Raw genomic sequence first — 27,715 nt, forward strand, 5'->3', positions numbered from 1 at the left:
TCTTTGCTTTATCGTCAAAACAATCTTTCCTTTCGCGTTCTGTCAAGACCACCCATGAAAATTCGTCTTTCCATTGGGGGTAGAAACTTGTGTTTAGCTGATGACTTTTTGATTGGATGGTTTCCTTCCCTGTCCATATCGGCACATTTTTCCGTTCTTGCCGGCAAAATATTTGCAATGGATGTCATAAGGAATCAAACCAGTGCTGAAATCATCTTTTGACCACTTTGATAGACACCCAGAGAATATCTCAATCTTCAACTAATCTCTCCGCGGATGTTCCGTCTCCACTTTGTAATAAATTACGGAAAGATTTCAGAACATCTTTGGACACCACATCGCCTGGATAAATATTTATGACCAAAGAATGCACAGCCTCTTGCGCCCGCAATACGTATGTTACAGGAAACCACTGAAGAAACATGACGGTGAGGCTTCGCACTGATCGTGACTGTGAAACGTTGTGGTAGATTTATAATAACAGGAAAATAGGTTTTATACTTCAAAAGGAGCGGAAAGGTAAAAAGTGACCAATTGGCGGGCGACTTTGAATTTTATTTTAATAGACTTGGCTGAAAATCAAAGTTATTGTTTGTATAATTATCGTGGCATGAAATAGTTAATCGCCCGCTGGCGACCAGTTGTGAAATTCTCATTGCCAGTGCAAAATTTTTAGTTGCATTGGCGACCAGGAAAGCGCAATTTCGGACCCTGACCTTAGAATCTGGTAGTAACATCGATTTAGATGAACATTTGGAGAGAGAACTCTCTCCTATCTCACTTTCAATTGCTGCGCCCAATGGTAGGCTGAGGAAACCATCAGTGAAGTTCGATTTGGGTAAAATATTGCAAGAGAATGATTGTCAGAGCTAGCCCCCTATCCCTTATTCTTGTAGTCCCCTATCTGCAAGAATGGGGCATGTACTATTATTGACACGATGACAGCTTTTCAGTCTCTGGCCAAGAGTTGTGTGATAAGTTCAGTACGCACGTTACGTCCCACTTTTCTGATAAATGCACCAGAATCAATGTAGTATTTTGATCGCTTTCTCCCAAATTCTATCAAAGGAGGAAAAGAAGCATAAGTCCAAAGGAGGCTAGGTTCATTGTCTTACACCAGTGTAGCCCATAATTTTTCTCTTGAAATGTCGCAAAGTTTCAATGTAAGTTCCTGTGGTGACCTAGTTGTTAGCGGTAGGTTTAGCGAAATACTGAAGGTATGGTCATCTGGTATGTCGAGGGAGGACTTTGAAAGGCTGGCTTCTAACCATGAGGGCTGAGACAGGTAGGATAATTGTGCTCCATGCTAGAGATGCTACTGTCAGGGGCTACAATTGTCTTGTCCTCCCTTTTGCACACAGGGAAGATCTTTGTCAAGACACATGGATATTTTTTGAAACCTCTAGAAGAAGTTTTTGCATACAAGTTCACAGGATCACATTGCTGGATAAGAAGGCACAGCTAGTACTTCATCCCACAATTGGGTGTGATACAATGAGCCACTTTTATTTACTTTTATTAATTATCTACTTGAATTCAGTTACACAGATGTTCAAAATACTTTGTCGGTATGTGGAAGCAAAAAGGGTATAGAGCCTTTGACGGTCGTTCACTGGAGCTGCTTGAGCACTGCAGCAAAGAAAGCGGCTCTAAGGTTAACATACTTGCCGACATCAAAGAAGCTTGATTTCACTTCAACCTACACAAGATGCTGAGTCAACTCCACCTAGAGCGATTCAACCACCAACCAGGTCCCTATGTGGAAGATGACCCGTCAACCTTGTCCTGCACTTCCGAATCCAGATGGCAGTGGATCGTTCTACAATGAAAGAGGGGTTTTGAAGCACTAGCTGATGACACAGGATAAAACATCTGCAGCATGTTTGGAATTGGGGTTTTGTGGTTGTACATGTGAAGGCAGTTATTGTTGTGCAAACAGAAGATGTAGTTGTGTTTGCTTGGCCATTCAGTGTGCTAAGGCAGAAAAGTGTGGAAACACCAGAAACACTACAGGCAACCATCTGAATTAAGCTTTTACATAGCTTAGTAGCAGGAAAAAACACTGCGGAAACACTAGAAACACTTCAGCAAATAAGAGTGAAATTTGACGAAGTTTGTGCGTAGCTTACTAGCAAGGAGTTGACTCTTTTAGAATAGAATAGAATTATTGGGAAATGAAGTTGTCTACATTTAATTACATTTCGATTTCCAGTAGCCAAAAAGCAATGCCGCATTATTTATCTCCAAATCTTGCAGCTGTTTCTTCGTTTTGACATTGTCTTGATACAGCCTCATTTCCATGTTGCACCGGGTTAGAAAGAAAGGCTCTCTGTCTGAGAAGAGTTCAGTGACCACAACATAAAAATGCGGTCAGTATGAAGCATATTTTTTCATAAAACTGAGTGAAAAAGTGTCAAGTTTTTGATATTCACAGCTAAGTCATGTGACAAGCATGTGTAGTCACATGACCCATCTATATTATATGGATGTGGATATCAATACATTGCCAATTGCGTATGTGCAAATTAAAGGTTTTCTAATTATCTGCATTTTGGTGGTTGTTTTCCTAGCTTTTGTGAGTTTTCTAGTTCCAGCCTCATTTCCATGTTGCAGGATCAAGAGCCTGCAAGGAAATCCCTCTTAACTGTCAAAGTTCTTAGATTTTGAGATGGAGACAGTAATATTCTTAATCAGAGTAGCAAAACAAAGATTTTAAGCTATTTTCCTACTTCTACCCAAAATGTTTAGGGAAAATGAAAAATGAGCCCTTTCTGAGACAGTGCCTCCTGACTAAGGCGATAATTGAAACAAAAATACAGTTTAGTTTTCCTCAAGAAGCAAGACATTTAAAAACATATCATATCTGTGGTGAATTGAGTTCAAAGCTAAGGAGGCTTTCAAAAGATGTTTCAAGTTAGTAATTGATTAACTAATTTGTTGATTATTAATTTATTAATGACTGAGAAAACTACTTCATTGTGATCGGCTGAGGGCAGGCCAATTCATCGTTGAATTTTAATTTGCACTGCTGTACAAAGTAACATATTCACATTCATCATACATGTAATTATTTTCTCGGTCATATAATAAATGAGTAATTAGTAGTAGCAGTAGCAGCAGCAGCAGTGGCAGCAGCAGCAGCAGCAGCAGCAGGAGTCCTACTAGTTTTAAGTAAGGATGTAGTCCTCGCTTAATGCTGGCGTGCAGCATTCCTCTGGAGAGTGATTTTGCACTTTTCAGCAGCTTTTCCTGGCACTCAAGGACAAACTCATAATATGAACATATCGTCCATACCTGCAACTTTAGATCGACAAGCAAGTCGCACACGTGGTAGGTCAAGGGTCAGCATTACATTTACGTATTTGTGAGCACAGTGTAGGCCAAACCTTTGCCTGTCTTGAAGTGAATTGAATGAGCACTGTCAGAGCACTATATGAGCATTGTATGAGCACTGAAAAAATTATCTGAAATAAACTTACCTGTGGACTGAAATATTGGTGAAATTGAACTTGAATTGAAGAAGAGCATTGAAGAAGTTCGCTGTCAAACCAGTTGAGATACCAGAAAGCAACGGAGAACAGTGTGATGAAAAAGTGAGCTACCTGAAGGTTGTGCCATCAACAAAGTGTTGGTTAGATTTTCCAGTTGTTAAATGCAGGTATCAGGACTGGAGTGGTGCATTTTATCCATTGTCTTCTAATTAGGCAGAGGTTGCACTAACAGGATCGATGTTTACATTGGCCATAAATTCTGTCATTGCATGCTCCTGACATATGCAACCCTTATGTCGTGATCATATCAGACATAACTATGTCTGCGTCACCTTAAGAACAAGGAGAGCAGTATCCTGCTATGAAAACAAAAAACATTTTTTTTATTTTTCTTTTGTTGCAATGTCAATCAAATCTGAAATTCTACAATTAAATTAGATTTCACAACACAAGCCCGCATCATGTGTATGTACAGAGCTGTTGCTTCAACATTTTCTCAACTGTCACAAAATGTTATCAGTTGTAAACGTAAGTCGCACAATCAAGATTCATTGACATAAAGGATCATAAGGCCATTCACCATGATCAGTCAAGTGGCATTCACTATGAATTATCTTTGGCCGGCGGAAAGGATTCATTTTCAGGTCACTGACTGAAGCATTGTGGCTGTAATACACGAGAGTTGTTGAAATCTAAATGTGGCTAGGAACTATACACCCATGAAAACAAGGAAGAACTTTGAAACTGTATTCAGTTGAATTGGTTGAAATCATCCTACTCGAACTGTTTGCGAGTACGTACTGCGATAGGAGATGAAAGGAGTTTTGGAGTTTGTTCTAAGCACCAGGTCAAAAAAGTGTTTGTAAAGTGCAAATCAATCAAAGCAGTTTAATCAGTGATGTCAATGATGATAGTTGCAGATCAGACATTAAAGGCAGAGACTCTACAATATAAGCTTAATATGAAGGCGTGAATGAAATTGTGCGATGAAGGACGCATGGCCATGATGCCCTTGATTATGGCGCGTTTTCAGGGTCAAAATAAAAACTAACTTTTCCACCTTTCCTTACCTGCTAAGTAAAATGTCTGTCATTTCCTGTCTTTGAAATTAGACAGTACGCATCTCTTTTGACCTCCGAAACAATACATTCCACGTTTCCTGAATACTAAAATCATAACATCCGGCATATTTTGACCTTTGAACAAAATTCTCCGCGTTTCCTGACTTCTCTCGAATTTTAAGTCCGGCATGTTCTGACTTTCAATGTAATTAGTTACCAAATACCGTACTACTTAGTTTAAACATCTCAACTAAACATCCCATGCCGGCACCTGACAAGCCATTTAGTTCATAATGAAATCTCGCTGCTGAGCCGACATTCTGATTTGCAAAATTTGTAAATGCGCGTTTTCTGACTTCTCGATTCTACCAGGCGTCTTTTCCGCGTAGGCGTGGATCCAACAATAATACACATAACATGTGATCAGGGTTTTCAAATTGAAATAAAGTAGCAGGAGGAAATCATAAAGTAGGCGGCAGACTCTAGGGTCATGATGTAGAGGAGCGCCGGAATGGCTTACCTGCTCCTGCACGGGGGGAGGGGGGGGAGGGCAATGGGATGAAGACCGTGCAAAATTTGAAAATCTATTTGTCTTGAGAAGCATTTTGATGACTGAAAAGTGCTTTTGTTGGAGGCTACTGTACACTTTATTTTAACAAGGGTTTATTAAAAATTCCTTGAGGGGAGTCCATATTCTACCACTGCTTGTTGGAAAAGGCCAAGAACAGTAGCTGCGGTATTCTTTGTTCCAGCTCTAAGATATACTGGAAATCTTGTGCATCCATCAACTCCACCATGCACTACAATCTTCCATTTGAAACTTAAAATACATGAGTCCATACTTTGCTGTCCTTTCATGGATTCTGTCCTCACTACCAACAACTAGTCTCCTTCGTAGCCGTTTTTTGGGTGTCACGTAACGCTTCTATGGAGAGAGCGTTGCGTGACATCCCCCACCCCCCCCCCCAAAAAAAACCGGCTGGGAAGGAGACTAACCAACAACCACCTGTATTAGAAACTAGGCGCAGTAAATCTGAATAAATTTTATTTATAATCAATTACGAATAAGGTTCACCTGATCAATTTATGATTCCCGTCTATGTGCCATGTGCCACAGTACACAGCTCTTGGTGTAAGGAATAGCCATCTCACTGCAAGTCCCTCCGGATCCGCTCTTTGCATGCATTCTCGGGCTCTCAGCTGGGGCACATTTATATTGCGAAACACTAGCTGCGATTGGACCCTCCGATATCCCGCATCTGGAAAATCCCTATGAAAGGATCTTACCATGTTATCAAGGTCATCATCACTAATGGTTGTCGTCCTGTCGGTAATGGAGATATTGTACTTCCGCATACGTCTTTTTATGGTACTCTCACTCACACCAAGGGCTCTGGACATGTCGGGTAAGTTGATTTCATAATCGGCAAGATATTGCAGCTGCTCCCGTGGAATCTCGAACCTAGGACGCCCAACCGTTCTAGGCTGGTTTGCTACTGCTGGGGAGGAATGATACCAATTCCGCTCTACCTCCGACAACATTCGCGTCACAGTGGCGAGTGAGGGTCGAACTGTATCAAACACCTGCATGTTGTCAGCAAGTCGAACCAAATGGCGAGAAATTTGTTCCAATCGGAACAGAACATAATCAGCCACATCTTCACTAACTGTGTCCTGTTGAAGTCTCCTTGCAAGGTCGAATGATGTATTGCGAAGACTGCTCAAGAATTGCTCTTATGCCGTCGACACCATTAATAAATCCCCGGGAAAACCCCCGGCCCCCTTGGGTCCTGGCACTAGGTTTGCATCAGGGGATCCAGGCTTGCGCGGAAAAGACGCCTGGTAGAATCGAGAAGTCAGAAAACGCGCATTTACAAATTTTGCAAATCAGAATGTCGGCTCAGCAGCGAGATTTCATTATGAACTAAATGGCTTGTCAGGTGCCGGCATGGGATGTTTAGTTGAGATGTTTAAACTAAGTAGTACGGTATTTGGTAACTAATTACATTGAAAGTCAGAACATGCCGGACTTAAAATTCGAGAGAAGTCAGGAAACGCGGAGAATTTTGTTCAAAGGTCAAAATATGCCGGATGTTATGATTTTAGTATTCAGGAAACGTGGAATGTATTGTTTCGGAGGTCAAAAGAGATGCGTACTGTCTAATTTCAAAGACAGGAAATGACAGACATTTTACTTAGCAGGTAAGGAAAGGTGGAAAAGTTAGTTTTTAATTTTGACCCTGAAAGCGCGCCATACTTGATTAAGGCCTGAGCTTACTGGTTAACTCCAAAAGCAAAGAGGTGAACTAATTTTTGTCTTGTTGCTCAATTAAATAACATTGCCATTAATTAGAGCTAAAAAGAGGTGTTTTCATTGCTGTGTTAATTTGCAGTGGCTAAAGCAGTCTGACTTTTCCCGTGCAAAACTCAATTTTGGCGCCAGCGAAAATTGTGCCAAGTGTCTTTGGCAATCTAACTTAATATGTTTTTTTTTCTTTTTTTTTCAGCAAAATGATTATTCAAAAATCGAAAATAGCTGCTAACAAGTTTTACAACAAACGAAATGAGACTGAAGAGCCAAAACAAGATCTTTGGAATCTTCCACATTGCGGTAGACTTCAAACTTCAATCGCACAAAACATGAAAAACGCTTAATCCCAAGATTATGATATTTTGATAACCAGGAATAGTATTTGACTTACCTTCTGGCAGTGGATTTTTTCCGAAAAGTAAACGCTGAGAATGTTTATATCTTATCTCTAAATAATCTAAATTGTATGTATCAAATCGAAAAGTGCTCCTCGTTCGCGGATTTCACTGTTTGTTTTTACAGCATTTAAATACAAAATAATTAAGTTTGGATAACTTGCTTTAGATAAATGCTAGCCCTCTTGTTGAAGCCTAGTTTGTTTTGGGTGATGAACTACGTACAAATCTACCGCGTGAAAACACAATTAATTTTGTGGGTTTATCGAGTGCCGTTTTACGCGTAGTTTGTTTCCTGTAGAGTTGATCGATGGTCAAAACATGTGCCGTGTTAAGCTTAACATTCAAACTTCTTTCACGTGCAGGAAGCTATGAATGAATTTGCTTTTCGAAAACAATCCACTTTTTTTCGTCCACGCATTTCACCAGAATTAAGGGAAGAAAATAGAGCTTATTTGAAGCCTTGTGCATCGCTTTAGCATCGGCCACATTGATATTGCTAAAGATTGCAAGAAAGATAATGCTTGTAAACACTGGGCAGCTCTTGTGAATTTGCCCTTGGGAAAGCAATTTAGTGTAGAGTTTTTCTTTGTTCGTCGACTTTCAAAATAAAGGAACTTTTTGAAAAAGCTCTCAAATTTCCAAAACCATTTGTACTTTGTGGATATTTCGAGTGCTGCTCACGGAGTTTTTATAGTCAAATAACTTGCCGTTTCTAAAACCGTTTCTAAATAATCGTATTAGCAAATTTAAGCTCCATCTTTTAAGGACTGATTTTCGGAAAACATTGGCTGTGTTTTTGTTCCTCCATTTCACATTTGCGCCTCAAGGTTATCAAGAATACTTTCGCATTGATGAAAAGATCAATTGCACGTTAAAAAATATCGCTCTTAAATAAAATAGCTAGCATTTGTGTTTCGGGAAGAGATATTTTCCCGTTTGTTTGTTCATTTGCCTGCTTTCTTTTACTTTGGGTACATTTTGAACATTAAATCGGGCGCTTTGAAATCACTTTCTGTTGTTGTTTATTTCGCATTGAATGCAGTGCTGTTGTTTGTTCAAGCACGGCTGAGTTAATATTTTGAGCTTGAGTTGCTTTTCAGGCTTTTCGGCGAAGAGTCGAAGACCAAGAAAATATCGTTCGTAAACACCCTCAGTTGTTTGTTCATTTACCAGTTTTCTTTTACTTTGCAATTGGGTACATCATGAACATTAAATTAGCCACTTTCAAATTAGTTGGGTAATTTTAGTAAAGTTGTCGTGTCAAAACTTTGGCTGAGTTACATGTATTTCAGTTCAAGCCCCATGAGATGTAGTTCTTGAGTTTGAAATTTTTTTTGTAATGGTGGTTGGTCGAGTGAAATTTGGTTTGAGTCATCCTTTCGACAGAAGATCGGCATCTACAATTAATAAGTAGATTTGCTGTAAGGTACGATTATTAATTGTAAGTTACGCATTTTATGATTAAAATGAAAATTTTAGGGGTTTACTTTTAGGGCAGTGCTACTACAATGCTCATACATCTGACACTGTATAAACCAAAATCCACCCCCAAATCTTAGTTTAAAAGCTGAAATAAAAAGCACTCTGCTGATCCTACAAACAGCAACGGAAAGCTACAAAGGAAAAGTTACTCTCTCTGAAATCGACACCTTATAATCTTTAAAGATATTTGGCAAAGCTAATTACCTCACTAGAAATTAATTTGTTGTTTTTACCATGTACTTGTCATATCACGTGTGCGACCCACTTGTCTATCTAAAATTGTATGTGTTGAAGATAATTATGTTATTATGAGTTTGGCCGTGAGCGCAAATTTATCCAAAACTGTATAAACCAAAATCCACCCCCAAATCTTTGTTTAAAAGCTGAAATTTAAGCACTCTGCTGATCCTACAAACAGCAAAGGAAAGCTGTAAAGTACCAGTTTCTCTCTCCAAAATCGACCCCTTATGAACTTTAAAGATATTTGGAAACGTTAATTACCTCACCGAAAATTAATTTGTTGTTTTAACCGTATACTTTTCATCAACGAACATTCGTGTTGTCTTTACCCTGACAAAGCGATTATCGATTGTTCAATCACAACCGCTCTTTTGTTGACAGAAAATATAACAGCACATTTCCAAAACTTCATAAAAAACTGAAAACTGCAAATGAATCATACCCTGACTTTATTATCACTACTGTAAACCATATATTTCAGTGCTCATACAATGCTCATACAATGCTCATACAATTCTCAAACAGTGCTCTCACAGTGCTCATTCAATTCAGACAATGCTCATTCAATTCAGACAATATTTGACAATAAAAATAAACAGTAAAAGTTTGCGACGTTTCGACCGCTCTTCGGTCATTATCAAGCAAGATGTAAGAAGTAAAATTTGCATAGATATATATAGCTACAAAGAGGTAAGAATGTGTGAAAATTATTAATGAAGTAAAAATATGTAAAAAGTATGTAGAAGAATTTACAAAGTAGTGCTTAAAACAATAAAAAACATGTAAAACTAATTAATAAAGAAAAAAAAAAGATTATTTAAAAACTTTTGCACGAATAGAGTCAGATTGTACATTGAGACTTGGTCTCAGTTCGTGAATAAAAAACATTTCAAAAATAAGACAGTCAAACTTGGTTGTACATTTCTTTAAAATCAAAAAGTTATTAGTAAGATCTTATTAGTAAGATCTTCAGACAATGCTCATTCAATTCACTTCAAGACTGACAAAAGGACAACTGCACTACCAATCCGTAAATGTTATGTAGACCCTTCAGCTATCATGCATGCGACTTGCTTGTCTATCTAAATTTGTACGTATGGACAATATGTTCTTATTATGAGTTTGCCAGTGAGCACAAATTTATCCGACACTGTTTAAACCAAAATCAACTCCCAAATCTTCTTTTAAAAGCTGAAATTAAAAGTACTCCACTGATCCTACAAATAGCAAAGAAAAGCTGCAAAGGAAAAGTTACTCTCTCTGAAATCGACACCTTATTATCTTTAAAAATATTTGGCAACACTAATTACCTCACTGGAAATTAATTTGTTGTTTTAACTGTATACTTGTCATATCGATTAAAAGCACTCTGCTGATCCTACAAACAGCAAAGGAAAGCCACAAAACCTTCACCTATCGCCTGTGCAACTTACTTGTCTATCTAAACTTGTATGTACGGAGGATATGTTCTTATTATGAGTTTGCCTGTGAATACAAATTTATCCGATACTGTATAAACCAAAATCCACCCCTAAATCTTCATTTAAAAGTTAGAATTAAAAGCACTCTGCTGAACCTAAACCAAAGATGTTGAACTGTCTCATTTACTAACTCCAAGAGAGCATTTTGCTTCCACAGAGGGATAAATTGTTCGTGACATAATCGTGATGGACATAAGCGTGACAAAATAAGGAGAAATCGCTATCCAAAGGAATGCAGCACGCTGGCTTAAAGTGATGATGTCACACAATATGTCATCGCTTAAAAAAAGGAAAATCAATCAATGGTTAAACTGACAACCATTTTTCAAGTTGTCAATAATGACACTGGCAGCCCCACTCATGTTAAAGTCTTTTTCGAAAGTCGTAAATCGTTGGTTTATCATTGAAGCCCATATTAAAAAAGTTATTCACTTCCTACATAGGCTTGATTTCCACGACTCTCTTGAGTTGGGTGTACTAAAATACTGGTACAGATTGTCACAAAAATAGCCATTCAACTTGTAAACAATGCCTCGCAACTTAAAAACTGTAGCTAAATTTGGAAGCAATTAAAACAGCCAAGTGGGATTATTGATCACAACAGGGTATATTTTTTGGTTTTACAGAAGCTCCATTTTACATTGCCACCAAAACACTTCTCTTGCTTAATTTAAATAAGTGCACAACCATTCCTTTCAATATAAACTTTTATGATACTCAGTCACTGGTGCATGTAAGGCGTCATATAGAGAATGAGTGTTTCAAGGCATGAGATTTCTAAATTTCGGTGATTAAAGCTTCATGTGTTAGGATGATCTTTTGCAGTTTTGCATCTCTTGCTGGTGGAACTTGCGGTCAGAGACCTGAAAATCCAAACACAGTTCACATGGCTGATTTAAAAAAACTGTGATCGTGATGTGAGAGAACTCCTAAAATATTTGTATTATTCTGACAAATGGTCAATGTGACGATAGTGAAAGAAAATTGTTACTGTAGCCTGTGCAGGTGCTTAGAAGCAACAGTGGTTTCTTGTATCATGAAACTGATGCAAGCTCACCAATCTGATACCTAGGAAATTTCATCCCAAACACAGGGATCTGTATGGTTTTCACTGGTGAACTGGCAAGACAAGGTGCTGTTACAAAAGAAGTTGCAGGCCATGAGGCCTATTCTAAACGTTGTGCTACTACTGTGCCAAACTAAAAGAGAATTAAGAATTAAATGTGAATTTAAGCATGACAGTAGCACAACGTTTGAAACCACTCAGTTTTGCAAAGATCTACTTTTTCCGCATGGTCCTAATCTAGTACAAAAACCTTTGTATTTGGTAGACACCATCCTTAACACAGGGTTAAGTTGTATAAGCAGGCAGCAATTTTCAAAAACAAAGTGATGCAGGCAAAGAGAAACAATATTCTTGCAATGAAGTACTTCTAGTACTTCTTGACCATTCTTAAAAACATGCAGAAATACTTTTTCAATTTAACAATCGACAAGGAGAAGGATTACTATTTTCCTCTACAAAATGTTCACAAAATTTTATATTCTCAAGCTCGTGATTACAGGCCCCATGCATTTATAATCAAACTACAGCAAACTCCAACCGACCATTTTAGTGGGTACAAGACCTTGAACATTACTTTTTTTTTTAAAGAAATGGTCACCATCATACTGTATTTTGAATAAGCAATCCACTTAATCCCTACACTCAGATATAGGAGGTCTAACTGTAATTGTATCATAACATTGCCACAAAGTCACTTGTTCTTCTAGAAGTTCACTGTAGTTTTCAAACTTTTTGTACAGTATTTGGTGTATAACGGTTCTGGTTTTTTTTTCACAGGATGCTCAAAGAATGCAAGAACACATGAAAAAAAAGAAATTTGAAATAGTGAAGTATATGGAAGAAAAGGGAATCACCATTCAGGAATATAAGGTATTTTTACCAAAACGTAAGAAATTAGACGTAGAGTTATTGCTTTCAGTCACAGGTTTGAAATCCAGCTCTGCTTATTGATTGGTTGTTAAGAGTGCCTGCCTGCAAAAATCAGACAAATTCTTAATTTCACAGCAAGGGTCGAAAATTTGATTTCGCTCATATTCTTATGGTAGATAGGCTAAGGCATGACAAAAACTACTGGATAGCTTTTTTTTGGCAAAATATCCTTTTATTTCAAAGAAATAGGCAATTACCAAATTCCGTTAAAATCGTCATTTTGACGCACCATTTTATTAAGCAAGTTTGAGAGCCTCACATGCAAAACCACATCATTCTTCTGTCTTTAAAACACTCAAATATTTTTGTGCAATGTTTAAATGTGTACTGGGTTGATTTTAGGGAATGTTGCGTTGTCTTTTTGGGTGCAAATAATTAAATTTCAAAGACATATATTTCATTCACTTAAAAGTACTTCGTGAATATAATTAATTTTCACCATGTGCAAAACCTTCAAATGGACTAAGCTTCTGGTGGTTGAATCGCAGAAGGATTGTCTACAGATTCCTGTAAAAATTTCTTTGGGCAAATGATTGTGAGCAACGCAAGAGCTTTTTAAAGTATGTTAAAAATGCAAATATTTGACCATCCATCGTCAAATTTCAATTCACAGGTTAGACGCTAATCACGCGTGAAATTATGCACAGTAGGGATACGCAGTGCAATACTGGGGAATGACCTTAAGTGAATGAAATACATGTCTTCGAAATTTAATTATTTTGCACCCAAAAAGACAACGCAACATTCCCTAAAATCAACCCAGTACTCATTTAAACATTGCACAAAAAAAATATTTGAGTGTTTTAAAGACGGAAGAATGATGTGGTTTTGCATGCGAGGCTCTCAAACTTGTTTAATAAAATGGTGCGTCAAATGATGATTTTAACAGAATTTGGTAATTTGCCTATTTCTTTGAAATAAAAGGATATTTTGCCAAAAAAACTATCCAGTAGTTTTTGAGTTACTTTTTTGTAAAAAAAAAATACCTCTTAGTCGGCGCATCGGGTATGTTATGGGTCAATGGGTGAGTGAGTGAGTGAGTGAGAGATGTATGTTTGTCACACCAATCAGATTGGATCTACTATAAACAGCCAATCAAATTTCTTGTTGTGAAGGTAAATAGTATTTGAGGAGATTTGATCCTGATACAGTTCAGAACGGCCATATTTATTCTTCTATAACAGAGGAGGAATTATTCGTGTATTGGGCTTATTTTGACATCTTCTGAGGTGAGGATTTTGTGGGCGGGTTTGATAAACATTTGCAATTGGATAATCAGTCAAAGAAACATAGTGTTTGGCATATAACTACGAGCATTCAAAGAAGGGTGAGCTTTTCCCATTAGATAAAGTTTTCAATTAAATGAGTCTTAGCTGCTCTGCTACTGGGTTTAAGATTTGAATGATAAGAACAATTGGGAATTTGATGAGGTTGCGACCAGGTTCAGATTGTTTGCATGTCGTATTGAAACCTAAATATTGCGGCAGAGTTCGTAGTAAGTGTTCCGGGTGTGTAGTCAATGTCAGCATCCATTGACAAGTTTCACTGTGAAAAGCAAAGAGACTACAATTAATTTGGTCAACAGAACAAAAAGATATTATTCTGTGACGATTTTACAATTGTAGTGGTTCTTGTTTTACCACTGGAATGAGAAGATACATTTGAATTGAAACTAAATCTTTTCTCTTCAATGTTATCAGGGCTATCGCTTTTTTTACATTAATAGCCAGCGCAAATCGCAGTAGGAGAAAAAGGAAATTGTTTTCGTTCATGATAACTTTAGTGAGGTATATGAAGTCTTGGGTGTTTTATTGTATTAAACACAAGGACTTTGGTAACTGAAAAATAAAGACTGACGTGTATGTTGCAGGTTTGTGATTTTTAGTCCGGTTTGGAGCGGAGTGTGACAGTTATGTACATACATTGGGTTGTTTTAGAGTGCATAATGTTCGGTGTAATGGTGGCTAATTATGAACGAGATGAGTCTCGAGTTTTGAAGCAGTTCATGAGTTAGTAGTATGCAAATGCACAAGATATTTTTATTTTTAGTTACAAAGGGTAACTCAATACTTTTGTTTTTCACAAGGAGTAAATTTAATTAGAGCTGACAAATTCTCACCACTTGCTCCCATGAGATGTTTGCTATTTTTAGTTACAATTGGTAACTTGACACTTTTGTTTTTCACAAGGGAGTAAATTCAGTTAGAGCTGACGAATCGTCACCACTTGTTCCCATGAAATGTTTGAACAAACAAAACAAGATATTGCTATTTTTAGTTACAAATGTTAACTTAACACTTGTTTTTGAGTTATTTTTTTGGTAAAAAAAATACCTCTTAGTTGGCGTGTCGGGTATGTTATGGATGGGTCAATGGATGAGTGAGTGAGTGAGAGATGTATGTATGTCACACCAATCAGATTGGATCTACTATAAACAGCCAATCAAATTTCTTGTTGCAAAGGTAAATGGTATGTGAGAAGATTTGATCCCAACACAATTTAGAATGGCCATATTTATTCTTCATAAAAGAGGAGGTAGTATTCATATATTGGGCTTACTTCAACATTTTCTGTGGGTTAGGCTAAGGATTTTAGTTACGAATGAGATGAGCCTTGAGGTTTGAAACAGTTTGTGAGTTTGTACTTTGAAAATGCAACGAGATATTTTTATTTTTAGCTACAAAGGTAACTTGATACTTTTGTTTTTCACAAGGAGTAAATTCAATTAGAGGTCACGAATCCTCGCTTCTAGTTCTTAAGACATGTTTTAGAGGAGACGAGACTACTTAGATTTGAAACAGTTCTAACGTTTACAATAGTAAGTGCAGGTGACGATTGTTTTGTTCTTGTTGCATGCAAATATAACGACATATTTTTATTTTTTAGTTACAAAGGGTAATTCGACACTCTTGTTTTTCACAAGGGAGTATATTCAATGAGAGCTGACGAATTGTCACCACTTGTTCCCACGAGATGTTTGCTATCTTTAGTTACAAATGGTAACTTAACACTTTTGTTTTTTATATGGGAGTAAATTCAATTAGAGCTGACAAGTTATCGGCTATTGTTCCCAAAAAGCTTTCATTTCTGGATGGTTTTTATGTCTCTGCAGTAGCAGTTTATTTTTATTAGATGGGCATTTTATGACATTCTTTTCAGTCCGATATTTTTAAAGGTAAAAAGTATCAAAACTGCTCAAATGTTCTTTGAAGACTGCGTTGCACCAAGTTAAAGTGCAATTTAATTAAATTAGACTTTCAATGTGTCAGAGAGGTTTTTTTTCTCTTTCTTTAAATTTTCAGTGAAGTAGTGTTGTTGTGTTGTGTTGTGTAAAAAGGGTAAACTTACGACTCATATAAAATGCGAAAAGGTCTCTTAATTTGAGTATTTTTGAGCAAAAATTCCTCTTGGGGGTTGGAAGGGCTATGTGATCGGTGAGTGAGGGAGTTATGCATGTGCACGTGTCGCACCAATCACAGTGTGGGTTTTATCAAAGAACGAATCTAAGAAATAAATAGGATGATATCTACATTAATCTGGAGACATGTCAGATTACTGTAGTTTATTCAGTCAAACATCTTATGGCTCACTATTTAGCTATCTTACCATTACCGATGTAACATCGTATGTACATTATGAATTCCCAGTTTCTTTCTTGCTGTACACCGCAACCAAAATAACTTGTCGAATTAACCAAATCATTACTGTAAACAGCTCCATGAATACTCCTATCTCCAAGACTTCACAAAAAAAATAACTCTTGCACGCCGTGTGTGCCTATGTTTGTCATGCCCTAGCCTATCTACCATGAAAATATGAGCGAAATCGTATTTTCGACCCTTGCCGAGTTATTTTCCATTTTTATGGACAGGGACTCTTAAAAGTTTGTATGTAACTGAAATCAAGGCTTGGAGAAAAACTTGAATTCCAGGTTGCCCTTGGGACAAGTAGCTCTCAAGTTTTGCTTGCCCTGGGCAAGTCTTAAATTGCTCTTTTCATGATTTAGTTGGCATATGACTTGCTTCATCTCTTACCCATCGGGCAAGTGAGAATGAAAAGTTATGTGCCCAGAAGGAAAATCTACTTGTCCGGAACAATGGGATGGCCCTTTTTTGAGCTCTGTTTAATGGTAGTTTAACCAGGTGAGAAGATGTTATGAATTTAATAGTATCTGCAATGTGTTGCTCCGGCCTATCTCTGTGGAAGGCAACTGACAAAAAAGTTGGGACATGAAGCAACTTCTCCTCTCCCCCCACCTACAATGTTGATAATCAGGTGGTTTTTCCCTTTTTGTTGAGAAAAACGCGACATTTTCCAACATTGATTAGGTGGGATGGGGAATATGTGATCCAGCTCAACTGTCCCAACTCCAGGATTGTCTGAAAGAGATATGCGAGGAAATTTCTAGTGAAGGTAATGCCAATGATCGAACGATCGTTTGATCACTGGAACAGTCTGCTGGCAGATTATGCAACAATCACAAAACGTCTCCAAATATTATGAAGCTCATGAAGAAAGTCCACGTAGAAAAATCGAACTACGATGTAGTTAGTCTGGGTTCCAATGCTTTTTGCTTCTGAATGCAAAATTCATTATCATTCAGAAGTATTGTTGTCTTCTTCTTGCGGATATGTGAGCCAAGACAACTTTCGTCCAAATCTCACACTGAACCGCAAAGACTGCATGTGCACAATGATGTTGTAAATTTCTTTAGGAACTTTTCGCACAGTTAGTACTACAGGCGAAAAGCTCTTGCAGAAAATATATTTTGTGTTTCCAAACAAATGGTAATCAAGGAAACTTGAAAGTCACCCATGAAAGCAAACTTCATAAATTCTACCCTGTTTGCAATGCGGTAAAACATTACCGGTATAACTATGGTTGTGATAAGCACATAAATGACCTTCTGAACAGTGAAACCTCATGAGTTGGCCTTTCATGTATGCATCCATCTTATTTCAAAGAGAATCCCGTTGAACGAAATCTTTTAAGACAGCATGCACTGATAACAATCATGTTGTTGTGATGCCTTGAATTTGCATAAGGTCTTCAAACATTACTGATGTGTGAAAAGTCACGGTTTTGTCATGCATGCATGTAGTCCTGTGCTTGTTTTTGCCTACTGAGAAACTTGCTTGTTTCAAAATTTGGGTTACACTTGGAAACTACTTCCCAGTAAATATGTGTTTTTTTAACCTTTGTTCCAGACAGAAAAAGCCATTTCAAATAAGCTCATTTTGCGCTGCTATCACACCACTGGTCTGGGACTCCAGGACACATCATAATAATAATTGTAAACAGTAAAATTTCCTCCATGTCGCCGAAAAACAAAACAAAGTGAACCCAGTATCTAATTCAGAACCAACCAATAAAAAATGTACTGTTACTAAACTGACGAAAATAATTATAAACCAACAAAAAGCCAATGGCCTTATATCTGTCTCAATCTGTAAAGTTATTTTGAGACACTCTTGGTTCACAGGTTGCTTAGCACGTGACCAAAATCTTCCCTCTGTCAGTGATAAAATCTACTGACTGATTTATTCGCGAACGAAAACTCACTCCAAGGAAGACTTCAACAGCGTATAGACTTTATATGGCTTACACTTTAGAACTTATAATATTAGTCACATCATTAAGAAGCTTCCCAAGATCTCTTGTGTAATGGTAGCCGTATACGTAGTAAGGTCGATGATTTGTTTGTTAGTCAGTACGGCTGAGAATCAACTTCTTCTTCTGTTGTATTTGTTTACATTTTGATGGATTGAAATACAGCTTTGTAGAACATGTAAACAGCAGCTCACCCTGATCAACGAATTTGAAGTTTCATCAAACGCGCATCCGTTCATTACTTTTTCTTTGGCCGCTCCCAGGGATCGGTCCAAATTCGAATTGTTAGGCTCATGAAACGTTCGTTGTCTGAACTGAACTTTAGAGTTTCAATTGTCAAGAGTTAAGAATTTGTCGTTTTAATACTTCTTACGGTAAGTGCCGGTGCTAGTTCTATTTTTATGCTGGCATGCATGCATTCCTTTGGATAGTGATTTCGCATAGTTGACACACTTATGTCCGTGCACTTATGTCGCGCACGATTTATCCCCCTGTGGAAGTGAAATGCACTCTGGGAGTTCCTTTGCTGCTTTCCTTTCCTGTTTGCAGGTTCATTGGAGTGCTTTTAATTGAAGCTTTTAAAAGACAACTTAGGGATGGATTTTGGTTTAAACAGTATCGGATAAATTTGCGTTCACGGGCAAACTCGTAATAAGAACATATCGTCCATACATACAAATTTAGATATACAAGCAAGTCGTACACGCGATAGCTGAAGGGTCTACATAAAATTTACGGATTGGTAGCGCAGTTGTACTTTTGCCAGTCTTGAAGTGAATTGAATGGGCATTATATGAGCACTGAAATATACAGTTTACAGTAGTGATAATGAAGTCAGGGTATGATTCATTTGCAGTTTTCAGTTTTTTATGAAGTTTTGGAAATGTGCTGTTTTATGTTTTCTGTCAACGAAAGAGTGGTTGTGATTAAACAATCGATAATCATTTTGTCAGGGTAAAGACAATACGAATGTTCATTGATTACAAGTATACGGTAAAAACAACAAATTAATCGTGACCCACCATACGAAAACATGTCTGATGAAACATGGCAATTTGGGTCAAACCAGGTTTCAAAAGGGTTTCCAAAGGGTTTCAAACTCCCGAAACCAGGTTTCCAAGGGGTTTCTAAAGAGTTTCCAAAGGGTTTCTAAAGAGTTTCAAAGGGTTTCCAAAGCATTTCCAATGGGTCTCTAATGAGTTTCCAAAGCGTTTCCAAAGGGTTTGAAACTCTTTGAAACCCCTTGAAACCAGGTTTCCAAAGGGTTTCCAAAGAACTTTTAAAATTGTTAGCAACTGGTTTCAAAAAGAGTTACCAAAGGGTTTATTATTGTTTCTAAGGCAATCCAAACGGGTTTCCTATCCTATGAAAGCTTTGAAACCCCTTAACGAAACGTTGCATGTGAGACATTTAACGTAGTATGATAGAGCGTCTTGAGTATTAGATTATACCTGCAATGCATTCTTTCAGCTAAGTTTATTAATTTTGGTTATTAATTGTTTCCCAGTTAGCATAGGCTTAAAACTTTTCTGTTTTAAAAAACGTACTGAGGTCGACACAATGAACTGTTCACTCATGCAAAAACCTTTCATCGAGTATTCACGGCCGTTGACCGCAACCGCATCACGTCGTGATTAATTTATGGCAACAAGATATTAAATTTTGTACTATGCTGTTTTGATGTTCACTGAAACACTCGTCTGTTAAACTGACGAAACTGCTTGTTAGATGTTTAAATCTTCCTTGAAAATCGTTTTACGTTAACTTACCGTTTTAACGACTTGCATTTAATACTGTTCGTGACATTTTCGCAACCGTTATGATAACCTTGCGTCCGTTTAAATGGCAAGCAAGAATTGAATGGAAGTTACAAAGAAGTGTTATTGTTCGAACGGCCACAGAGCATATCTAGTACCGGGATTACTGACACGGAACAATTGTTAAACAGCTAATAACAGCAAACAAAGAATTTCTACGAGTATTGAACTTTTCTTTTCAATTCAAGGCGAGATTATTTCAACAGAAAGCGAAAACAAGCATTAAACCCTGTGACATGAATTTCATCACGTGTTGGACTTGACAACGTGGTAAACATGCAATGCCGTCTGGATTAATTATCCGTTTATTTTGTTTTTGACTAGTTGAAAAGGGAATTTATACAACAGTGTTGCTTTGCTAAATGTGCAAATGAGACCTAAACCTTTCAAATGCACTGTAACGAGACTCCTTAAACGTGATTATAATTTCCATAAATCGTGATCTTCTCATTGTGATTGTAACACAACGTGGGTTGCCAGTCAGAGCAATAAAACACTCATTCACATATATCACTAGCAAATCGTCAGCCTGTTCATGATAACTTTACACTGACAGCAAAAATTACTCAAAAGAAGGAACGAAAACCATTCAAACCGAACTAACAATGCCTTTAGCAAATTACAGAGTCTAAATAGTTCGTTGGCAGGATCGAAAGCCGACACGTTTCATATTTACTTGCAAGAAAGCAAAAGTTTTGTAACGAGCAAACAGTTTAAGTGGAAAACATAATTTCAAATTCTTCGGAAAGCTTGAGAATTAGTTCAGAGAAAACATAGGCAGAATTATGCAGTAGCAAACAAAATATTGTTAAGAAGAGCAGACGTAAATATTTATTTCTGGAAACTTCTAGAATGTCTAGTCACGCAATGTTTGTGCTAGAACCCTCTATTGTCACGCTACGGAACATTTTAGAACATTCTACCGAATGATGTAATGATAATGTAATGTTACATAAATAGAAGCTCCAAGAATGTTGTAGAATATTTGATAAATGTATATAAAGAATCATCTAGGTAGTATAGATTGTCTCGTTAGTTCTCGGCAGAGACCGAGAGAAGAAGTTATAAGGTCTTGTTAGTTCTCGGCAGAGACCGAGGGAAGAAGTTATAAAGTCTTGTTAGTTGTTCTCGGCAGAGACCGAGAGAAGAAGCTACAGCCCAGTTAGTTCTCGGCAAAGACGTTAGTGGAAAAGCCATAGAGTGATATTGCAATTGTGAAAGCTATTGAGGAACTTTGTTTAAGGTCAAGTGGACCGTAAGGAGACACCGCGATTTGTTGTGAGTTTGTGTCAGTGGTGACTCAAGTTTAGCAGTAGGCTTAACTTTAGTAGTAGATTGTATTGTTTAGAAATCGCTCCTTTGTAGCTAAGATTATATTACATATTGTTAAATAAATAAGTTGGGTTTGTAGAAGAGTTTTGTAGTTTCTTTCTGGTGGTCAAGCAAGACCGTAACAATATTAAGAAAAAAAAGGTCGCACCTCACGCGAATATGCAAATGATGTGTGTTGTTGATCTTGCATGTGAACAATAACCTATTCGCGTTTACATTCGCAAACGTCCGCAATTTTCGCCACTAAACTTAGAAGTTTTGCATGCGTTATATCTTTTGATCTTGCCACAACTATAAATAAATCAGTACCGAGTCATGCGGCAAAATAACATTTCTGCAAAAAAAAATTTTAAAAAAATTAACATGCAGTGCATATGCCACCGAACGCAAACTAGGAGAATATTTTTCCCCCGACACTTTCAAATCGGGTTTTCAAAGAGTATTCAGAACATTTCAAAGGGGTTTCCAACATGTTCCGCATTCCAAAGAGTTTCAAAGCGTTTCAAAAGGGTTTCCAAAGGGTTTCAAAGCGTTTCAAAAGAGTTTCAAAGCGTTTCAAAAGGGTTTCCAAAGGATTTCGAAGCGTTTCAAAAGGGTTTTAAAGCGTTTCAAAAGGGTTTCCAAAGGGTTTTAAAAGGGTTTCAGAAGGGTTTCAAAGCGTTTCCAAAGGGTTTCCAAAGGGTTTCAAAGTGTTTCCAAAGGGTTTCAAAGTGTTTCAAAAGGGTTTCCAAAGGGTTTCAAAAGGGTTTCCAAAGGGTTTCAAAAGGGTTTCAGAAGGGTTTCAAAGCGTTTCCAAAGGGTTTCAAAGTGTTTCAAAAGGGTTTCCAAAGGGTTTCAAAAGGGTTTCCAAAGGGTTTCCAAAGGGTTTCAGAGCAACCTCAAACCCCCCAGAAAACCCTTTTGTGGATAAGACGTGTTTTCATATGGAGGGTCACAATTTTCTGTGAGGTAATTAGCATGGCCAAATATCTTTAAAGATAATAAGGTGTTGATTTCAAAGAGAGAAACTTGTACTTTGCGGCTTTCCTTTGCTGTTTGTAGGATCAGCAGAGTGCTTTTAATTTCAGCTTTTAAACAAAGATTTGGGGGTGGATTTTGGTTTATACAGTGTTGGATAAATTTGCACTCACGGCAAACTCATAATAACATATCTTCGATACATACAATTTTAGATAGACAAGTGGGTTGTGCACGCGATATGACAAGTCAAGAGAAAATGATTTTCTCTTGGACGAGTATATGGTTAAAACAACAAATTAATTTCCGGTGAGGTAATTAGCTTTGCCAAATATCTTTAAAGATAATAAGGTGTTGATTTCAGAGAGAGGAACTTTTCAGCGGAGTGCTTTTTATTTGGGTTGGTACATTTCGCTGACCCTTAGCACTTGGACTAACAACATGGACCTGGTACATGAACTACTTGAAGGAAACACCAATAGACTACCCTAAATGTAAACCCCTAACATTTCTAACCCAAAAGTTTAAGAATCAGTTTGTCTGCTCATGTTCCAATCTTCTAGGAACAATTTTTAAACATCATCGCTTCTATATGTATTGTCTGCCGTTTATTTTAGTACCGCCAACATGGTACTGTCTCGATACAGATTTTCGCATGCTAAGATGTTAGCACAAAGAAGTTCTTGTGGTTTGAAAATCCTACTGCAAAGAAGTTCTTGCGTTTCGAAAATCCAACTGCAAAGAAGTTCTTGTGGTTTTAACTTCTAACCGCAAAGAAGTTCTTGCATCTTGCAAGATCCAAGCGCAAGCAACCCTCAAGAAGCCGCAAGAAGTTGCCGGCTTGCAGATGCAAAAAGAAGTTGTTGCATATGCATTATTTTGGGGCTGTACTGTATGAAGCAGAAAAAGGTATAATTTGAATGACTTGAAGCAGTTTGGAACCAAAATGTTTTACCAGTAATGGTTAATTGTGAGGGTTAATCAGGGTGGTTAACCCTGTGACACTTCTGAAGCCGAGAACACACCTCGCTTTATATGCGTTCTGGTTTTACAGAGGAAAACGAAGAGAGACATGCATAATTTTATCGCGTTTAGGTAGCAGCAACGCTTTATTGTTGTCCACTGGGTAAGATGAAAATATCCACTTGCTCTGTGCCCACTGTTTCAACCGAATTTGCATCATTTCTGTTTCGTGCAAATCAACCACCCCTCTTAATAAATAGACAAGATCATTTATTTCAGTGCCTGAAATAGAGACATCCTTCTCAAACACAATATCTTGTGCATAGTTGATTTTAGGGGTGAACAAATTAGTGAGCCTTTTGTCCCTTGAGAAACAATAGAGGGTCATGTCACGGACTTATCAATTGCTTACCATAGGAGGTCATTTACCTACCCAGGTAAAACTTGTCGTTGCATGCTGTTTCTTTTTAGTAGCGCTCGTTAGCTGTACCTGTAAGACAGTACAACTCCCCTTTTCTCTAACCTGTTTTACAGCGAGTGGTGTGATCTTCTTTAAATTCTTCTTTCGCACCATTGCAGACAAAAAAGTTGGGACACGAAGCAACTTCTCCCCTCCCCCCACTTGCAATGTTTATAATCAGTTGATTTTTTCCCTTTTTGTTGAGAAAAATACAACATTTTCCAACATTGATTAGGGGGGATGGGGAAAATGTGATCCAGCTCAACTGTCCGAACTACTTTTGTCCAGGATTGTAGTTTGGTGCATATAAAAAATTGTTATTGAGAGAGCAGAGGGAAAGCTTGTCAGCAGGGATTCTAAAAAATACTCACCAACTTTTCATGGTTGAATGCATTATTGGCACAAAGTATTTGTTATTGAAGGCTGCCCCCCCCCCCCCTCCCCTGCATCGATTGAGAGTTTTTGTGCTGAAGACCTTCTAATGACTTAAGGTACTTATGCATCACTGATCATTCTGACTGTGTTTGGTTTTGTATTATTTTTTTGGTTGGTTCATAAATTTTCTTGTACACAATAACATATTAAGTCTTTTGTATCAATATATAAAAATGGTTTGACACTGGCTTAAAAAACTTTCGAACAAATGTTTGTTTAAAAAACACTAAAAAGACGTTTGGATCAAGAACTTCGGTTTTCATGGGTTGTGAATGGAAAGTGTAACAGTGGATTATGTAAAAAGGTCCAAAGTTATGCAAATTTGCTAAGTGTATGATTATGAACGGATTGCAAACTAATGAAGTCAAGCATAAAATGTCAGGAATGTCTACATGGTGAGTCCCTGCATTCATTCAAGACCATTCTAGTGGTTTGTCAGTGGCTTTATTACAGTTTTCCACTACTTTTCTCAGTGCTGTTATCGAACACATCCTGGATTTGACAAGCACTGAGCACTCTAATTTTTTCTAGGAAGATACTTACACATATATATATAAGTGAATAAATGTTTGAAAGAAAATTTGCCCTGAGTGGGATTTGAACCCACGTCCCCCGCATACTAGTCGGGTGTGATATCCACTACACCATCAGAAAATTTCCCGGGAGACCACGTTCCATGCCACGTAAATCACATCTTTGATTGCCGTGTTGCCAGCATGGTTGTCCTGATGGTGTAGTGGATATCACACCCGACTAGTATGCAGGGGGACATGGGTTCAAATCCCACTTAGGGCAAATTTTCTTTCAAACATTTATTCACTTTAAAATATGATTATTTGGGGTGCACAAGGTCAGGGGTTCTTTCATATACAGTATATATTAATTTAAAGTAGCCTGTATCCTTTGTGGATCCTCCATTGTCATCTGCTAAGTTGACTTCGGTTGTGTATCATGAACTTGATCCTTAGTTGGATTTCAAAACGGAGTTATAGGCTTCCCCTACCTTGTCACCTTGAAAGAAAATTTCCCGGGAGACCACGTTCCATGCCACGTAAATCACATCTTTGATTGCCGTGTTGCCAGCATGGTTGTCCTGATGGTGTAGTGGATATCACACCCGACTAGTATGCAGGGGGACATGGGTTCAAATCCCACTTAGGGGAATGTTCTTTCAAACATTTATTCACTTTAAAATATGATTATTTGGGGTGCACAAGGTCAGGGGTTCTTTCATATACAGTATATATTAATTTAAAGTAGCCTGTATCCTTTGTGGATCCTCCATTGTCATCTGCTAAGTTGACTTCGGTCGTGTATCATGAACTTGATCCTTAGTTGGATTTCAAAACGGAGTTATAGGCTTCCCCTACCTTGTCACCTTGAAAGAAAATTTCCCGGGAGACCACGTTCCATGCCACGTAAATCACATCTTTGATTGCCGTGTTGCCAGCATGGTTGTCCTGATGGTGTAGTGGATATCACACCCGACTAGTATGCGGGGGGACATGGGTTCAAATCCCACTTAGGGGAATGTTCTTTCAAACATTTATTCACTTTAAAATATGATTATTTGGGGTGCACAAGGTCAGGGGTTCTTTCATATACAGTATATATTAATTTAAAGTAGCCTGTATCCTTTGTGGATCCTCCATTGTCATCTGCTAAGTTGACTTCGGTCGTGTATCATGAACTTGATCCTTAGTTGGATTTCAAAACGGAGTTATAGGCTTCCCCTACCTTGTCACCTTGAAAGAAAATTTCCCGGGAGACCACGTTCCATGCCACGTAAATCACATCTTTGATTGCCGTGTTGCCAGCATGGTTGTCCTGATGGTGTAGTGGATATCACACCCGACTAGTATGCGGGGGGACATGGGTTCAAATCCCACTTAGGGGAATGTTCTTTCAAACATTTATTCACTTTAAAATATGATTATTTGGGGTGCACAAGGTCAGGGGTTCTTTCATATACAGTATATATTAATTTAAAGTAGCCTGTATCCTTTGTGGATCCTCCATTGTCATCTGCTAAGTTGACTTCGGTCGTGTATCATGAACTTGATCCTTAGTTGGATTTCAAAACGGAGTTATAGGCTTCCCCTACCTTGTCACCTTGAAAGAAAATTTCCCAGGAGACCACGTTCCATGCAACGTAAATCACATCTTTGATTGCCGTGTTGCCAGCATGGTTGTCCTGATGGTGTAGTGGATATGCAGGGGGACGTGGGTTCAAATCCCACTTAGGGCGAATTTTCTTTCAAACATTTATTCACTTTAAAATATGATTATTTGGGGTGCACAAGGTCAGGGGTTCTTTCATATACAGTATATATATACATATATATATATAGCTACTTTCATTTTTGCAATAGTAAGAAATTAGTTCAAAACGGGAAGAATGGACTAATTTTAAAGTTGAATTATTTTTTATTTATATTTTAGAAGAAAAAGAAGCCTAAGAAATTGGATCCTGAGTTACCATCTGTGAAAGAGGAAGTTAGTGGAGAAATAACTCAGAGAAAACCAAAAACAGAAATAAGGAAACCCAAGAAAAGCAAGAAAGTTGAAGAGGTGGATCCTATTGTATTGAGGAAAAGAATGCGTCAGTTGTACAAGGCTGTGGTGAACTATCAGGTGACAGTTGCAATGTTACTGTGCTTGTAGTGCTAGTGTGCTGCTTGTGAATTCAGAGGCAATTAATGGAACTTCCCTGGTGTTCATTGATGATGCACATGCAGGATTATAACCAACCTTTTCATATAGGAGTCTCCCCCCGCGGGTTTCGAACATCAGCAGTCTAAGGCCATTTTACAGTCGCTTGCAGTGTGTCAAGGTAGTTTTTTTTTGAGAGACTGAAGGTATAACAATTTTTTCATTGTAAGGAAAATACTTATGTTTCTTCCTTAGCGATTCGATTCAGGGAAAGTCCTCGTGGTTTTCCTTCACAAACCTACATGATTTGTGAGTTCAAAAGTAATCGATATAAATGAATGATTAAAGGCTCCAGACGATTTTTTTTACACAAGCAACAGAAAGACAAATGCTTCCTTTCAGTAAATGGTTTCTTGACAGAAAAAGAAAAAACAATGAAGAAGAAAATGAAAAATAATCAGCAGTCAACAATGGGATTCGAACCCATAGTGTCTCACATGGAGAGCCAGTGCTTATGACACTACACTACTTGCACATCAGTTGCTGGAGGGTGAAAGTATATCTTTTATTTACGTGCCGCAGGCTCAATTGTTTTGCTCAGTCTATACCTCACTTTTGACCAAACAAAATGATCTTGTCATTTCTGACTACAGCACAAGGAAGACATGTACAGATACATGTAATGTAAAACGTGTAGGCAGGCCTGAGTAACAAACAGTTTCTCAACGCTGAACTTTTTCATTTTGCAAATATCACAACACACCCTTGAATGGAGAAAAGCGTTATGGGCTTGTTTGAAAGCTAAACTGCCCTCACATAACAAGTAGTTCCTTTATGAGCAATAATGCCTCATAACACCCTTTTCAAGTTGAGGCTTGTGTTAACATGTGGTGAAGTAAGCTCTTTTTAAGGCCAATATGTTAGGGAATAATTCCAATAATGTTTGTCTAAGAGGGAGTTACAGTAAGTTAACAGACAAGCTCCAAACCATGTGTGCCTTACAGTACTGTTAGTAACTTTGTGTCTCCT

General features: G+C 37.8%; 2 protein-coding genes and 1 pseudogene across 3 annotated transcripts in view; 1 reads left to right on the forward strand and 2 right to left on the reverse strand.

Annotated features, from left to right (window-relative positions):
• The window catches only part of LOC145503102 (52 kDa repressor of the inhibitor of the protein kinase-like), a 489,168-nt pseudogene that overhangs the window by 354,649 nt on the left and 106,804 nt on the right, over positions 1–27,715 (reverse strand). The gene's annotated exons all lie outside the window — the stretch shown is intronic.
• Positions 1–27,715, forward strand: part of LOC145503084 (protein polybromo-1-like) — a 222,583-nt gene that overhangs the window by 88,071 nt on the left and 106,797 nt on the right. Inside the window, exons 15-16 of the mRNA XM_081482521.1 lie at positions 12,308–12,400; positions 26,477–26,668. Coding sequence (XP_081338647.1) covers positions 12,308–12,400; positions 26,477–26,668 — 285 coding nt within the window. The remainder of the gene's footprint in view (positions 1–12,307; positions 12,401–26,476; positions 26,669–27,715) is intronic.
• On the reverse strand, positions 5,139–6,784 carry LOC145503153 (uncharacterized). The gene is made up of 2 exons (XM_081482618.1): positions 5,628–6,784; positions 5,139–5,372 (listed from the first exon to the last, which is right to left on the reverse strand). Exons 1-2 carry the CDS (start codon positions 6,140–6,142, stop codon positions 5,219–5,221), a joined length of 669 nt encoding a protein of 222 aa, XP_081338744.1. The 5' UTR covers positions 6,143–6,784; the 3' UTR covers positions 5,139–5,218.

The sequence above is a fragment of the Orbicella franksi genome, chromosome 11, assembly GCF_964199315.1.
Source record: "Orbicella franksi chromosome 11, jaOrbFran1.1, whole genome shotgun sequence".
Classification (NCBI taxonomy): domain Eukaryota; kingdom Metazoa; phylum Cnidaria; class Anthozoa; order Scleractinia; family Merulinidae; genus Orbicella; species Orbicella franksi.